Genomic DNA, 17,301 nt, shown 5'->3' with positions numbered 1-17,301 from the left:
TTTTTTCTTCATCAGAGGACAAGTTCATTGCCAAGTATCTGATAAATATTATGTAGCAGAGACTTGGGTTCTGGGGGGTTTTTTTTGCATGCCCTGAGAACTGAGTAAACCTTGCTTTTGGTGTTGTAAGTTGTGCTAAACAGTTTTGCTTTTCCACGAAGCACTTATGCATCACTGCCTGTTTGCTTGACACGAGGACAACAAAGGATTACATCTACTGGATCTTTCCCTGGGCATGGACTAAGGGAGGAGACTGAACGAAGGAGGTCGTTGGGGTGTTTTTTTGTCCTCCCTGTATAGAGAGGCTATAAAAAATATTTCTCTCTGAGTAAGCAATGTTGTATAACCTGCCAAATCCTGGCTCTTCCCAAGGGACCACCTCTGAATGCTTTATCCAAATTGAGCAACTGTGTTAATCCTGGGGGTTGAGTGCAAGAGTGTGCACATAGGCAGTTGTTAGAAGTAGTTGGTAGATGGAAAACTTTTTACCCTAACTTACCTTGCAGTAACTTTTTTATCCATACCTGGAGTTTGTGCAGACGTGTCTCATCAAGGCTTGGTGGGAATTAATGGGGTCAGTATTGAGGGCTATTCTAAAAAATTACCTCTGGTATGTGTGTGTGGAAAGAGGGGATGTTGGAATATTCCAGTTAGGTGTGAGAGTTGGGAGTAAAGAAGACAATGGTTTTGGAAATACTTAATAATGGCAAAGAGGCATTGAGCAGTAGAGAAAATGAGTTTTGGTCATGTCTTGAAAAAAAATGCTGTGAGTTGCCATGGTTGCTGCAGCTTAGCTGAAGCAAATAATAGACTTTATACTTTTTTTTTTTTTTAATAATGCTCTTGAACTATTTTTGAGCAAGCTACCAACTGCAGTTTTTTGTGATTTTGAATATATTTCTAAAAACTTACTTGATTTCACTTAATTGTCTAATTTGATACTTATTTTTCAGCGACTCCCCAGATTTACCAACTATTTGTTTTGGAAAGATTGTTAGAAAAACTGTATGTTCCCCATCTTGACTTCTCTTCAAATTAATCTACAAAATTTATACAATATGGTCTATATTTGTGTGGGGGAATGAAAGTCAAGGATCTTTAAAACTAAATGCAAGAGAAGTTAATGTAGATAGTGATCCTGATGATCAACAGGATGAGCTCAAGTGTGTTGATTCTTGAGGTACCGGGAAGGAAAAAGGTAGAAGGGGCTAACATTTAATGTAATCATTGTGCAAAGGTCAACTGAAATATGTACAGGTTTTTAGAAAAGAAAAAAGGCAGCAGTAAGATAAAAGGAGAGATTCAAAAAAATCGTATACTTCCAAATTTTAAATAGCAAAACTTGGGAAGATATAAAAACCTATCGCATATGTAAGTACTGATATTATAGCTATCTATCAATTTTTCTAAAATACTGTGTGTATAAAAGTGCTTATTTTTCTTGAGAAGGAATTAATTTCACCTCTGAAATTAAAAAGTCCTCTTGAGCATGAACAAAGTGGTTTGAGAACTCTTTAACACACTGTGTGAGCTGAGAGTCAGCTGTACAACTTCTAGTACTTTGTGCAGAGAGTCCATCTTTTCTCATAAAAGTCAGTGGGTGTTCTTATGCTTCTTGGCCAAAGTGTATGGCATGTGACACATGTGAGTAGATTTCAGAAATAAAATGCCTGCTGTTTATTTTTCTGTAGGTGTCAGTCTAGATCTGGAAATGAAAGTACCCAGTACACGTTGGGGAAGCATTCTAGTTTTGTCCTGGAAAACGAGATACACAGTTTAACTGCCTGTAATTAGTGAAGCTGCTGAGTTTTTAGAGGGGGTTAGGAATGGAGGAAGAAAAAGACACAAAAAGGGACAAATCAACAAATCTACATTAATTATTATAAATTTTAGAACCATTTATTTTGGAAAAGGCCTCAGAGATCATCCAGGCCAACTTTAATTTTCTTTAATAGAGATTAATATTTGAACAGGAAGATGCAGGATCCTATCAGCCTCATTTTTGTTGCAGCAACAACTTGCAGGAAGTGTTCCATACCACTTGCCCTCCTCACCCCTCAGACAAGAGCCAAGGAGTGCTCAGGTTATCATCAAGGCTCTTCTGCTTGTTCTTCTGGGGGGTTTATTTTTAATTTTTATTTGACAGGCGTGCCTTCTTCCCTACAGGATGCTAGTTTTCTCTTTGGGAGAACCTCTAGATTAGACTGGAACATGAGGAAGCTGGCAGAGATAGACCACCCAGGGAGGGGTCGGAAAAGAGTGTGAGGAAATGGATAATGTTACAGTCTGGTGACTTGCCAGGGTTGATGCACTTTTCTAGAAGGGCCTGTTTTTGTTTTGATAAGAGATTTCAGAATGGCATGGAGGCATAATGGGTGAGATCAGCAAGGAAGCACCGTGTTCAAGAGGCAGTGGGAGAAGACAGGCTCTGAAGCCATGGATGGTGATGTGTTCCCAGGGAGGGTGTTGGCTGGCTCTGTTCCCTCTCTGCCTTTCCCTTCTTGAGCATCTCTCCTCCACCCCTCAGCATTAGTAGGCAGGGGTGCGGGGTGGAGACAGGCTGCTCATTCATCAGGGCCCATGGAGCTCCTTGCTGTCAGCCAGGGGTTCTGTAGGGGCACGGAGAAATGCCTTCTGCTGTCATTTTATACCTGACTCTCTGTGCTGTTATGATGTGAGTGGCATTGGGTTCAGTGGATGTGTTGCTATGGAAAACGTACGTGCTTTTTATAGTCAAATAGAAAGGTGTGTTTCCAAAAGCTGTTCTCTAACTCTGCAGCCATAGCCTGGCTGGTTTGTTTCCAGCATTCTCAACTGTGGCTCTCAGGGTTGAATATCGATTTGCTAAGAATCCAAGTGCTGGAAGAATGTCCTCATGTTTCTGTACCCATGCAGCAACCACATCTTCCATTGCAGCCTTTCTATTCTCAGCAGCATGTGGGAATTCAGTGAAATACGATAACAGCAATATTAATAGCAGCTGAGTAGGTGGCCAAAGAGGTTGAAATTTAGCACAAGCCTGCTGCTAGTTGGACAGGCAGCACTCATCTCCTGCGCAGCAATACCCGGCGGGGATGCAGGAGCCCTTCAAATCCTCCAACATCTTCCTCAGAATCGTAAGTGAAGCTGGTCAGTGTAGGGCTGGATAGCCAGGAGCTCGGCAAGGAGCTGGGGAGTGGGCTTTTCTGCAGTCTGCTGATCTGTTCCAGCTCCCAGGCCAGGGTATGGCTCTTCCAAGTCCTTCAAAGGGCATCTTGGAGGTGTGACTGCTGCCTTGATGGATGGAAGCTCCAAGGGAGGACACCAATACTTCTTTTTAAACAGCAATCTCTTCAAGTCCTGTGTTTGTGAGATCTGTAGTTCAGAGGAAGGGACAGAAAACAGGGTTGGCAGCTGTTGGGGTTTCTGAAGTATTCATCACCAAGGGATGGGTTTGGCACTGGGCAGGGAGCATTTGTCACTGGCACATTCCTTTCTATCAGTGGGAGTGTCTCTGTTCCTTCTTTCTCCCCGTAAATGGGTTCAGATTGGTCTTATCTTTTTGGAGAGGATCACATGTATTCTTGGCAGCTAACCCTCATTTTGGGTAGGAGGAATCTCTGTTCAAACTTGCTTCTTTGTTTGTTGGTTTTGTTTGTTTTTTCTTTTTTTAATCATTGATTGATAACTATATTTAAATATGTTTCTATATGAGAAACAGACCCTTCTCTGAATGGGATGTTGTAAAATAGTCTTCCAGAATTTTGTTCAGACTTCTGGTATCTTGGATGTGGTCTTGAGCTCCACATTGTTCTTCCTGGAAAATAATAAAGTGAAATGTTAAAGTAGATTTGGCATTGTGAGTTGCTTGTTGCTGGAATTTAATACATATTGGGATGTGGGGAAACAAAACCATATAATGTGTCAGAAAAATAAAACCCAAACTATTGAGTTTATTGTTTAAAAGTTTTGAAACAAGTCAAAAATAAATGTAGCTTCTTAAAATGCACTGCTCTTTTGTATGGAGGCACTGGAGAGGTGTCTGTAAGTGTCAGTGGATATATTTTATAATTGGTTAAAGTCTAGTTCATGAATTCTTAAAAGTACTGTGGCCTGCTAGCTCCTCTAAGGTGTATGATTGTCTACTTTTTTTTTTTCTTTTAAAATGCCCCAAAATTCATTAAAATAATCCCAACAAGCTTTCCTCACTCCTTAAAAATAGGAAGCAGAGAGCACTTCTGTCTTGGGGTCATCACACAGGGGCTCTCACGGTTCTGGTGTCTGGAGCAGAGTCCTCCTCCACCAAGCCCGCTGCCTGTGCCCTTGCAGCAACATGTCTCTGCCACAGTGCTGGTGCAATTGCTTGTATGAGCATGGTCTAAAACAGACCAGCAAGCTAATTTGGGGGTTGAAAATGTATAGTAGGAAAAATCCACAGAAACAGGTGTAGCCCTCCGGCAGCATAGAACCACAGTGTGATTCAGGGATGTGTTGGCATAACCGTGGGGGCAGCAAAGAGGAGTGGCTGAATGGGAGAGGAGGACCAGGAAATCCTTAAGCTAGAACTGCTGCCAAAGCCTTTGTGTTGTCAGGCCAGGGCCTTGGTGACTAATTTTGCTGTTTAACCTTGAGCAAACAGTGGAGCTGAGAATAAATTCCTTGAGCTGTGGCTCAGCGTGCTGATCTGCTGTGTCACTTTGCTTTATTCTTGTAGAGTGGTCTTTGTTAGAGAAACATCTGTTGGTCTCTGCTGGCTGGGAGTAAGTGATGTTTGTCAATGTGTGTTGTGCTCAAATGTAACAGAGGTAGTTTGTCTCTAAGCATATCACGCACTAGCAAGTGAGAGCTATTCCTGTCCCATTCATCTTTTTTCTATTTGTTCAAGGATTGACGTAGATGAGATGATTTACACAGAAGGTATTATTTCTCCACAGGTGGTTATTTCACGTCTTTTTTCATCAGTGTTCAACATTGATTTATGTGGTTGTGCTTCACAATTACTATTATAATATCCCCCACGTGTTGTTATCTCGTGGCCTTTAGACTTTCATGAGGTGTTTGGGAGATCTTTTCCAGGGTGGCTAATCTTGAAGTTGTATGTAAACTTTTATTAATGCCACTGCCAGCAATTCAGGTTCACATTTTGTGAATTAGGATTCTACCTTTACGGTTTTGAGACCTCTTTGTTAGCTGGAATTTGGTATTGAGGTCAGCATAGGTAGATTGGTGTTTTATTTTTCTTTTAAGCTTCAGAATGAAGGCTTAAATGCTGAGACTGTGGCAGGAGCAATGAAGTATTTATAATAAAATTCTTCCTCCAAGATCTTAACTGCTCTATTTAGAGACTTTCTTTGCTTAGTTCAGACTTCTTTAGCAAAGTTTTACTGTTAACAAAGGAGATATAAAAAAAAACCTCTGGGAAGACAGAGAAGTTAATGTTTAAAAATACACAAAGTGATTTAGTAAGTAGTGTTGCATTTTCATGTGGAGAGGAACTGAATTCTTTCAGCAGATTAGTTTTAAGATGCAGCATTGGCTGTGCCTGCCTGAGCAAAGCAGCAGCCCACCTAAAACTTTCAGCATAAAGGTATTCACCTATTCAAACCAGAAATTGGGTTACACCAACTATTTTCATTAAGAATATGGTTGGCGTCAACTAGGCTCTGTGAAAACTTCAGATGAAAACAGGAAAAAGGAGACTTCTTTCACAGTAACCAAATGTAGGGTCGGCATTAATTTGCATTGATGAAGATACTTTAGCCAGTGAGCTACCCCTTCATTTCCTAAAATAGTTGTTGTATGAGAAATGTCTCTACAAGCAGTTGTGTGTGCACTTCAGTGCTGTAGACTTACGTTCAAAATAAGGTTATAAGTGTCCAGGAGTGTTTAAAAAGCTTAAAAGCTACATTGCTGAAGTTCATGTACTCCGTCTTCTAAATGGTTTATTCAAATACAGTGTGAGAAACTGAGTGTGTGAGCCCTGTGTATTTAGAGCCAGGATTGCAAAGGGGAGTGGAACAGAGAGCAGGAACTGTTAGATAACAGTTTGTCAGAAAAGTTGTAGGGTCATGCCTCCTCTTCCAGCAGCAAAGAATTTGCTATGCTTGAGGTTGGTGCCTCTATCTTGTCCCCTCCTATGAACCATAGTTGTTCAGAGTTATACACAAGACCCCAGATGAAATATTTGCATAGATTGCACAGTAGTTACATTTTTATAACACTTCATGAGGAACTTCTGCATAGCAGAATTATTCCATTTTGTGTTTTTGTTTACTACAATTGAGTTAAAAGCCTTGTTTATTTTCTGTTTTGATGCTCACAGGAAAAAGCCATTCCTCCTAAAAGCTCTTCAGTTTGTATCACACTTCTGACCAATAGGTATTTTAAATGGAGTGTCCTGGAAGGGAATTGGGCAATGGCATGTGCAACTAAACACAGATAAGCTTGGACAGGTTGTACATAGAAAAGGCTCTAAAGGCTCTTATTTCACTTGGAGAATGTTACCAAGTGGATCCAAACTACATCTTCTGCAAGTTGCATGCCTCAGAAAAGATGTAGCTGTGAAATTTGTAGGTCAAAAATGACTTTTAAGACCTTTTAGTAAGGTAACAACGTTGCTTCTTTAATCAGAATTTCTTTTTGACAAAAAAAAAAATATATATACCTGTCATTTAACACAGATTCTAGGGCAGTACGTTCATAATTCAGAATCATCCTTTTCCTTGGTTAAGTACCATGAAATAATTACTACATGCATATAAATGAGGAACAGTGTTCTAGATCAGCAGGGTTTCTCTTGGTTTTCTTCTCCTCTTCTGCTGAGACTATGTCTATTACGACAAGTTGTTGAAAAGGTTTACAAACCAAGAGATGCAGTTCAGAGAAGGAGAGTAGTAATGCAAGTGAAGAAACTTCATGAATGAAGAGTAAACAACTTGTCTTTTTGCCTCTGTTGTTAGCAGAGTAAACAGGAATCAAGCAGGGTTTGTCATTCGAGTCTGTGAAATATCTCCCTGCCTGCATTTTTGGTCTCAAACAGACTCATTTACCTGGATGTCCTAAGTTTTGTGTTGGTTTTAGGCCAATTACACAGACCTAGTGTATTTATGGTTATTCCAGTAAAGAAAATATATTGAAAATAAAGACAACTGAATATTGCTCCTGTTGCAAAACAGTTGACTGAAATTATCCCAGAGAACTCAAGGAAAGCAGAAGTGGACATCATTGTGTTCAGTCATATAGCTTGTGTCTATGCGAAGGCTGGCAACCTTTTGGATACGTGCTCCTGACAGCTAAGGGCAGAGTTTCTCACTCCTTATTAGGCTGCTGAAGTTGGGGAGCAAACTTTAAGGCATCCTTAGCAAGGGCTTCTGCTTTTATAATTGCAAACAAAAGCAGAAATTCTGCTAACAAAAGGCATTGAGGGTAAAGAATGCAAACCTTTAAAATGCTCTCCACTGGGTGTGAGAAGTGTAATGTTGATATAAGAATGGTTTTCCATTCTCTGCTTGGTAAATCATCCTGTGGCACCTTAGGCCACAGCTATGGTGTGCTCTGGAACATGGACACTGGCAAAAAAATTAGCCTACTGAAAAAAAGGGGAATTTTTTTTCTTCAAAAATAGTCTGTAGTGAATAATGAATAGCAATCCGTTTTGGAACGGATTAAAAAACAAGCAAAAAAAGTGTAAATATTTCACATTAAAGGAGAAGGGTTCCTCCTTATCAGTAGGAAAGAGGTCACTGGCTACAAAGCCAGAAGCATCTCTGGCATGAGATACTAAGGGAGCTGCAGGCAAGGACTGTGCAGGTCAGACCCCTCTCAGGACTTTGTGTTCCTGATAGCCTGATTTCTTTATGGTGTGGGGATGGACAAGGCAATTACAGCCGTGGAGTGGGAGTGGGTGCTCTCAAAATAGGAAGAAAGAGCAGGAGGGATGGTCCATGTCCCTGATGGTTGTCACGTCTCATTGACTATTCCATTTCCGTGAAGAGTGACGCTTAGGCTGACCGGGCCCTGTCCTCATTACACTAACTCGTAACTGTTTCCTAAATAGTTTATTCTACTTTTTTTCCTGTAACCTTTAACTAGTGTGTTCCTAGACAGGCAGAAACAGAATAGGTACCTTGATACATTATTGGTCTATCGAGCATGTTATCGAGCTCTGAATAGGTTTTTCTGCTGCTGTATGTGAAGTCTCTGCTTTTCTGTTTGAATCTCTTCACTGTGCTGTGTGTGAAGTTTGCAGCCAAACCAGATCCAAACCAAAGTGTGGGGCAGGTGAAAAGTTGTTTTGGTGTATTTAAGCCATTTGCTCTTCCATAACTGCTGGCACTGCAGGCCACAATGTTGTTCAACAACTGTCTGCAGTCTAGCCCTGAATATTTACACCTGAGGACTAGGTCTGGGGACTAGGGGGCTTTCGGAGCCTCCCATTTGAGAAGTTTCTACTTCTTGTTCTTAAAATGAGAGTGGGAACACTGACTGTCTATTGGTGCACTTCCCAGGTGTGCTGCAGACTGGTTCCCTAAGGTTAGTGATTGCATATGTATTTAGTGTTTTTTGAAAAACACGTATTTATAGAAAAGAGCCCATCCTTTCAGCCTTGCATCCTCTCTCTCCAGATGTCCCAGTTTCAGTTTCTCATTTTTTGGTCTGAAAAGCTTACTCCTGGCTAAAGTATTCTCTGTTGTCTGAGGCAAATACTTCAGAAAACAATACAATCAGGAAAATAGTTACAATTGAATCTCCTTTCATATGGAATTAAAAATCTGAGATTGTTCAGGCTAGAAAAGAGAAGGCCCAAGAGAGATCTTGTAGCAGCCTTCCAGCAGCTAAAACAGCCTCAAGCTAAAAGCTTGAGAGGGACTTTTTCCAGGGACATGTAGTGATAGGACCAAGGGGGAATGACTAAACTGAGAGGGTCAGTTTAGCTTGGATATTGGGAAGAAATTCTCTGCTCTGAGGGTGGGGAGGCACTGGCATGGATTATGTAGAGAAGTGGTAGATGCCCCATCCCTGTAAGTGTTCCAAGGCCAGGTTGGATGGGGCTCTGAGCAATGTGGTCTACTGGGAGGTGTCCCTGTCCTTGGCAGAGGGGTTGGAAGTAGATGATCTTTAAGGTCCCTTCCAACCCAAACCATTCTATGATTCTGTGATCTGCCTGGCTAATAGAGGCTGTATTTCCCAGAGTCAACAGCTTGTTTTCTACTTCTATTTTGTTGGTAACTAAATGAGAGCCAATTAAGGAAGCCTAGAGCCTTCCTGTGTACCCCTCAAAACAGAAACTGTAGTACATTGGCCAGTTTATCACTTTACATGTAAAAATTGAAATAGTACAGAGTTATGACTGTATTTAAAGTGAAATGCTTCTTATTTCTTTTGGAGCAGTCAAAGTTGCATATTTTATATTGATTGTTAATTGGTCTTGAAACTTTTTACATCCTGAATAATAATTGAATTTTAAGTCAGCAATTTTAAAACATTGTTTTCTTTTCTTTTTCTCACTCTCTGCCCTGCTTCAGACCAGAGGAAACCAACAGAAGACTGAAAAATGTAAGACAGTTGTGCACTAATTGTGATCAATTATTTTTAAGTGCTTCTGTTTATGGTACTATCATATTTACATTATTCTTCAGCTGCTGATTTATCTGATGCAAATTAATGCCATTTTACAGTGATCTCTATGTGCAGCTTACTTTCTGAAATCATTGTAATAATTGAAACAGTACTTGTATCTGCTTACTTGAGATATGAGATGCATTGTGACACTCTTTAATTGGTTTTGGTGGCAATCATAGCTAATACTGTAAGCAATATTTTGCAGTTCGTTGTGGAAACCTCTCTAACAGCATGCTGAGATTCTTTTATACTGGCACATGGCATGAGAGGAAAGTATTTAAGTTTGTATTCAGGGTTTTTTTTCTGTTTGTTTTTAGGTTTTGATTACATTATACTGGCTTGGGAGAAAAGCTCAAAGTGACCCTAATTATAATGGTCCATACCTCAATCTTAAAGCATTTGAGAAGTTATTAGGGCAAGCATTGACAAAGGTAAGGAATCCAAAAAAGGAAACTAAATGAATAGCCTGAAGTTTATAGTTTGTTATACAGCAGCAATTCTAAACAGTCTTTTGGGGATTTCGTTTTCATCTTAGTTTATTTGCTTTGCTTGCTATCAAGTTCCATGTGAAAGGAATGATTTTTATTCTTCATTGGTTCTTCTGCTACCCATATGAATTTAAGAATCCATATGCTCTACTTGATGTGGTAGATTTTGAAGAGCCCTATCACAATCCTCTTTGGCTGAGATAAAAGAAATTTAAGACCTTTTATTGAAGCTCCTGTTCAAGCTGTTGTATATATTGTTTTTAGGGGTTTGCAGTAGTCTTCGTTGAAGTTTGTTTGTGAGCTCAAAATGCTCACGAGTGGCATTTGCACCTTAAATTATTGAAAAAGACCTTTCAAAACTTACTCTTGTAGGCACTTGAAGAGTCCAGCCAGCCGAGCAGAAGTGGCAGAGATAGTGGGTACGGTGATATTTGGTACGTTGACCGGGGAGAGCCCTTTTCGTCTTCAGCTACTCATAAAAGAGACGATTCCTTCGATAGCTTGGACTCTCTTGGTTCAAGATCCTGCACAAGCTTTTCATCAGATATAACCTTGAAAGGTGGCAGTGAAGGTATGTTTTCCTCTCTAAAATCTTTTGTTGACTTGTGTCTTATGGGTGTGGGAGAAGACAATGTGTGGACTTAGTACTCGGATATCCAGTACTTAAACCAGCTTGAAAGTCAACTCTAGATTTGCAACTGCTGCAGTTGCATTTTGCTTAAGCAAATATTGACCTCTAACAGTTCGTAGAAACAAAGCACTGCTGACAACAAATCTTCCTAGGAAGGGTCGCTGAAACTCTTGCTCTCACTGCCACTTTAGGGTGTGTGTACGTGCAGGGTATATTCCCAGAATTCTGTAAGGGAAATTGCTAGAAATCAGATCTGGATGGGATCACCTAAAATTCACCAGTTACAAAAGTCTCTTGCCTTGTTCTTAGGGTGACTGTGTCAAATATCTATGTCTTCACTTCATTTGTGAATATTCAATAAGGTTTTTCCCACTTAGGTTAAATACTGAATAGTATTTGTTACTTTTAGTAGTTCGTCATGATAATAAAGGTAAAAAGAAGACAGTGATGTTGGATCCCTAAAGCAGCACTCTAGCCTGTGTTTCTCTGCTGCTTTTAAAGTTTAATGCCAATTTGTAGTCTAAAGTCACAAAAATTGTGAGGTTTTGGATTTTTATTTCATGTGAATAACATAAAATCATTGGGCAGAGGCTCCATGGAGCATTGCTGATCTGAGCAAGGCAGCATTTAGGCATGTTACATATGTAATGTACCCTGCACTTCTACTGGATATTAATCTGGTGAGATGAGAACATTGATTTATTATTTGCTGTTAACTTGTCTTTGTTAATAAATTTATCTGGCAAATACTACTTAATTAAAAAATTCCTGTGCTGTTTTCTGTCTTCAGTCTGGAGGCCAGCGCTTTGTTTCCTGCAGGGAGCAGTGATAATGAAAGAATGGAACAAATGCAGAAGGACCATGCAAACCAAACTGAGTTTAATGGATCTTATCACAGCTTTGCCACAGGCTTCTAAAAATATCTCTCCTACTGTCCTGTCAGTAGGTCAGCAAATTTGCAGCTGAAAGATCTCAAATACAGAGTTAAATTGATTTTAGAAGACTTTGATCCAAGTTTTAACTAGAAGCTCATGTCTAGAGAATAATTAGTGTCTTCCCTTTTTTCCACTTTCTTCTAAGGTTGTGACAGTGACACAGACTCAGAACTGCCTTCCAAAATGCATGACTCCCATAAAGATGACAGGTCTTACCGTAGGATTTCTGTGATTGAACCAAAACCTACCACTGACTTCAATCGCTTCTTACCCAACAAAAACAAGCAGACAGGATATGTGCCAGCACCTTTAAGGAAGAAGAGGACAGAGAAGAATGAGGACAACAGGAGGAGCTGGGCAAGTCCCGTCTTCACTGAGTCAGATGGAACATTTTCAAGGTACTGGTGTGAGGTCTTAGTAAAGTGGGCTTTGATTTAGAGTTTTTAAAATAAATTACTTCTTTAATAGTTAAAGAAAAGCTGCTCTTGATGCAATACAAATTCAAGTATTTGATTTCCCATGTTTTATTGAGGGGGACGTTTTGGCGTGGTTGTGTGGTTTTGTTTTGGTTTTTTACATTGCTTTTTGGTGTTTGAGTAATGTTTTGAAGCTGGCCAGACTCCAGATGTATTTAATGATCTTAAATGCAAGTTCATGAAAGATAGACCTATGGTTTTAGTTTCTTGTTAAAGCCTTTCAAAATATGGTGATGAATTTCAGTTGTCCGGCTTCTTGATGCATACAGATGAGATTAGTGGGCAGTTCTTGAGTTTCACCATTACCTTCGTGACTTCACTGTCTTCATTCTATTCCTGTTTCGGTCAACCTCAGTGGATGTGAAACGAATCCTGTAGCTTCCTGCCAAAATAGCAGAGCAGAGTGTGGGCTTACAAATCCAGCTTCCCTCCAGATCATCTCTGAGTATGACAGTGGCTCTGATTCAGAAGATGAAAGAAGGCTGCCCGACGTTGTTTTGGATGACTTAGCAAATCGTAGATTTCTAGTCAAAAAGAGCCCTGTAAGCTCTGCTGCACCTGGACATCATTTCATGTTGCACAATGACTCTCCTAAATCTTGCTCGCGAGAAAGTTATCCAGCTGGTCCACTAGCTGCAATGCTTGAACCACTGAGGTCAGAGATACTAATCCAAGATCCAGTAACTATTGCGTTACCTAAATTGCAGCCCTTAAATAACTCCATAAAGTTAGTCTTCTAATCAGCATTTTAACACAGCTGATAATTTGATATGCTTTTTCTGTCAAACTTTGTATTTTTGTTGGAGGAGATAGGATGCTGATATAACCATTTAACTTCTTTTTAAATTTTTTAAAATTTAATATATCTTATTATTTCTGGTGCTGCAGTGATGAAATTGAGAACTAATATGCTTCATTCACAAGGCTGAGCTCCTGAGCCAAAAAGCATGTGTTTTTGCGTTCCTTATGTCAAGTTGCTCCTAAAATATCTTAACTGATTGGATATTTTGAACAGTAACCAGAGGAGGCAGAGGCAGTTGGATACTAAAGAGGAAAACAAACCAAGAATTAACAATCCTTCACAATTATCTGGGTATTTTGATGAGGACGAGGAAGAAGTAGGCATCCCAAACATTGAAAAAGATGATCTCTATTTTCGCAAGCTATGTTCTTCAGCACCAAATACAGTTGTTGCTTTTGACAAATTTCTTCCTAAGTTTTGGACTCCAGAAGAAGAATTGCTATGGAAAAAAATCAAGAAATCCTCTTTCAAACCCTGGTATAAAGAGATTCAAGGGTTCAGGTGCGTTTTCATGCATGCCTGTTTCTCTCCTGTGTGCAAAGCCTAAATAAAGTGTAACTCTATGGCTTTGAATTTTTTTCATTTTCATTGCCAGTGTAGCAGCAGGATACATTTTATTCTTTCTTCTTTTTTTTTTCTTTTTGCGTTCCTTATGTCAAGTTGCTCCTAAAATATCTTAACTGATTGGATATTTTGAACAGTAACCAGAGGAGGCAGAGGCAGTTGGATACTAAAGAGGAAAACAAACCAAGAGTTAACAATCCTTCACAATTATCTGGGTATTTTGATGAGGACGAGGAAGAAGTAGGCATCCCAAACATTGAAAAAGATGATCTCTATTTTCGCAAGCTATGTTCTTCAGCACCAAATACAGTTGTTGCTTTTGACAAATTTCTTCCTAAGTTTTGGACTCCAGAAGAAGAATTGCTATGGAAAAAAATCAAGAAATCCTCTTTCAAACCCTGGTATAAAGAGATTCAAGGGTTCAGGTGCGTTTTCATGCATGCCTGTTTCTCTCCTGTGTGCAAAGCCTAAATAAAGTGTAACTCTATGGCTTTGAATTTTTTTCATTTTCATTGCCAGTGTAGCAGCAGGATACATTTTATTCTTTCTTCTTTTTTTTTTTTTTTTTTTTTTTTTTTTTTTAATAATTGAAATATTATTTTTGTTATACTGTTGCTCTGTTGCCACTGTGCATTTTACTCAGTGAGTGCACTTCATGGTTTTTTTTTCTTTCTTCTCTGCTCATTCTTTGTGCTGCTGCACAGTAGAAAGAGATCAGATTCTGAGGATGAGAAAAGGTTTTGACTGGAACAGTAGCTGCAGAAGGGATCAGAATTATAAGCCAACTGCTGAATATGTGGGAAGCTCATTGTCACAGATTGCAGAAGGAAAAATCTTGGAGTCTTCTGATCAGCCCAGGTTGATACTGCTGCATGAGCTGTTCTCTTGCTGCATCAAAAAGAAATGGCTGGATATGCAACATTTAAATGAAATTAAACCGCGTCCCGTGATGTCATGCTTTTTTGGTTATTACTATTTTGCTGGTTTGTTGGGTTTGGGTTTTTTTTCTCTTTTAATGTAGCCATAAGTTGCCGACCTTCTGCAATATATAAATGTGAAAGTGTAAGATGCTGCATAGGGTTACTGGCTTTGTGTGTGAGCATGAAAGTGTGATGTTTCTGAGCAGGTTAGGATGCTGGGATACCTTTGCGTTGGTTGGCGTGTGCTGCGCTACAGTCAGTGGTGGTGAATGCCAAGTGGTGTCGTCATTCTGCTTGAGATACTGCAAGTCTAAACCAAATGTATATTGCAATACGTTGTGATCTGCTTGTCTCTTGCTAGTTAATGATATTTTTACTTCCCTCCTTTTGTTTTATATGCTTCAGTCAGTTTTCGTTACTTCAGGCCCTGCAAAAATACACTGACTACGTGTCTTCCGAAATGGAGACCAGAATTGATCCTACTTCTGGCCCTAGGCTCATAAAATGTAGAAAGAATGTTTCCTTTATACCAGGATGCAAGCAAGGAGATGAGGAAAATGGTTATTTATATCCAGATTTGGAAAATGATGATTTGTTCGTTCGGAAAACTGGGGCTTTCCATGTGAATCAAGTTGTTCTTCAAGACCCCCGGTATTTAAAGAAATTCTCTGAGCAGGAGCCTCCTCTAGAGGGTGAGATAATTCTGCAACCCAGAGAGGGCCAAACTGTGATTCCAGACTTGGAAAAGGATGACATGATTTTTCGTAAAGTCCTCTCTCAGAAAAAAGAGGTGCCTTTATCAGGTGCTCCTGACAAGTATCACCCAGCACTGTTTCCTGATCCATGGAGTCTTCCAGAAGAGATCCGGTCCAAATTTCTATGTTTACTTGAAAAAAACGCAGTACCAGAGGAAAGGAAGAGCAATGGCAGAGTGCTGTCACCATCTTTACAGCATAAGAAGGACGATATGCTGACCCGCAAGATTGAATCTTGGAAAGTGGGAAGCAACGTCCAGCCAGTAAATTTTATCCCAGGTCCATGCAGTGAAGAAGACTGGAAGAAGTGGGAAGCAATCAGGGAGGCCAGCAAAGTTAGACACAAGAAACGGCAGATGGTGGAGAGGTCAGGTTGTGTCCTGCACAGATTGAGTGTCCTTGAACCCTTTCCATTCAGAAAAGCATCATCCTGTGCTGAACCATTCATAGAGTGCCAATCTGCTATTTGTTCATGTTGTCCTCAAAAAAGCTTTTTATTTGCTTTGAATAGAAGCTCATGACTGCAATACCCTATTTTCAACAAAAAAATTATAAAGTTTTCTAGTTTTAGGCTGCCACTTTGGAGAAAAGATGTTCTCATTCCTTCAGGCTCAAAGTTCTGCATAAGGTTCTTTCCATGGTTGAACAAAAATAGTGATTATTCAAAAGACTATGGAGGCTAGAAATAGTTTCTTTTATTCTACAAGATAATAGGTAAAAGCATTTCTGAAACACATGAATGCTTTAGAGACAAATTCTGGAAATGGGCATTCTGGTTTTTTTGCTTGCACCTAAGTTTAAAAATGCTTGTAAACTGTCCTGCCACAGTTCTGAGATGATTAGATGAAGTGAAAAAAAAAAGTGTTTTGGCTGCCCAAAGGTCATGGTGCATGCAAGTTGTGTGTCTATGTAATATTAAATTCCACCATGGCATATTTCATTCTGCCAATGCTATCTCCCTACTTTCCTACTGTCTCGATTCATACTTTCTGCTAATTCTTTCCAGGTATCCTCAAAAGTTCTCTTGTTTGTCTGAATACTGTTTGTTAAGTACTTCCCGTCTCTCCTTTGAATTTTGTATTTACTGGGGGAGAGTGGGTTTTCGGATGTTTCCTTAGCTCTGAAAATACGGCATTGCAAGTTGCAGTTCTCCCAGCTGTGCATCATTACTTTGTGACTAAGACACTTCTGTGTTCCGGTTGATATTTTGATGTTGCTGCATTTAATTTTTAAGCTTAATACTGTTAACAAAGTTCGAGCTTCACTGAGAAATATTTCTGATGTGCTTGAAAATATTGCATGTTTTAAAAATTCATTAAATAGAATTGAATAGCTATATTATAAAATACTCATACTCAAGAATACTAAAAATCCTCTTGAATTTCCTTGGATTAGTTGTGTTCAAGGATTAATGTGCTAAACTATGTAGGGTCTTTTATTCTTGTACACATCAAGTATGACTCCTATTTAGTATCTGAAATAGTTGAAATAACAAGAAAACAACCTCTGTAAGCCACATTTCTTGTTGGGACTCAAGTTGGAATTAATTTTAATTTCTTGAAATGAGTCTCTTTTGAGCATCATGCTGTTCAACAGCACTGGAATAAGTGGCGCAGAATTAATACAGGGCTCTATTTGTGCAGTATTGCTAAATGAGAAGTGTTGGAAAGTTGCAGGCAGCCTTGTTCTGTCAGGTCTGCCCAACTTTGCACATCATTCAAGTCCTGGTGTGTTTTTTGACTAGTGTCCAACTCCTGATATGCTATTCCATGCTGGCTGGTTCCCAAGCTTTCAGTTTCCCCATCACTTAGTGAGAGTGCTAGTCTGCTAATGGTGTTAATGTTGTTATCAATATCAAGACACTGAATCTTTTCTTTTTTGGTTTCTGATTTCTCAGACTGTTTCAAAAGCTTTCTGATGAGCAAGGGTAAGTTTTATAAAATCTTGAAAGATCATAGTGCTTTTTTTTTTTGGCCTCTTTTCATCTTTATGCATGCACAGTAGCTAAAAACTCGTGCTGAAAACTTGTGCATGACGCTTTGTTGTTCTGTTCTTTGCAATTTATGTAATGAATGTAAAAGCTATGCATATGGCAAAAGTTCTCTCTGCTGTCTCATGTATTCAAGTTAT

At 39.4% G+C, this 17,301-nt stretch overlaps 1 protein-coding gene across 14 annotated transcripts in view; it reads left to right on the top strand.

Annotated features, from left to right (window-relative positions):
- The window catches only part of LMO7 (LIM domain 7), a 97,380-nt gene that overhangs the window by 42,478 nt on the left and 37,601 nt on the right, over positions 1-17,301 (top strand). For 4 of the 14 annotated variants that reach the window (XM_017725824.1, XM_017725818.1, XM_017725816.1 and 1 more), the window contains exons 1-4: positions 13,605-13,921; positions 14,201-14,354; positions 14,822-15,538; positions 17,069-17,098. In XM_017725824.1, coding sequence (XP_017581313.1) covers positions 13,762-13,921; positions 14,201-14,354; positions 14,822-15,538; positions 17,069-17,098 — 1,061 coding nt within the window. In that variant the 5' untranslated portion in view covers positions 13,605-13,761. Of the gene's footprint in view, positions 1-3,081; positions 3,117-9,503; positions 9,535-9,917; positions 10,032-10,460; positions 10,660-11,799; positions 12,053-13,603; positions 13,922-14,200; positions 14,355-14,821; positions 15,539-17,068; positions 17,099-17,301 lie in introns of those variants that run through there. The other 10 variants (XM_017725822.1, XM_017725819.1, XM_017725827.1 and 7 more) reach the window with 9 other exon arrangements.

Source organism: Corvus brachyrhynchos, unplaced genomic scaffold, assembly GCF_000691975.1.
Source record: "Corvus brachyrhynchos isolate BGI_N302 unplaced genomic scaffold, ASM69197v1 scaffold121, whole genome shotgun sequence".
Taxonomy (NCBI): Eukaryota; Metazoa; Chordata; class Aves; order Passeriformes; family Corvidae; genus Corvus; species Corvus brachyrhynchos.
This window is presented reverse-complemented; position numbering and strand designations above follow the sequence as displayed.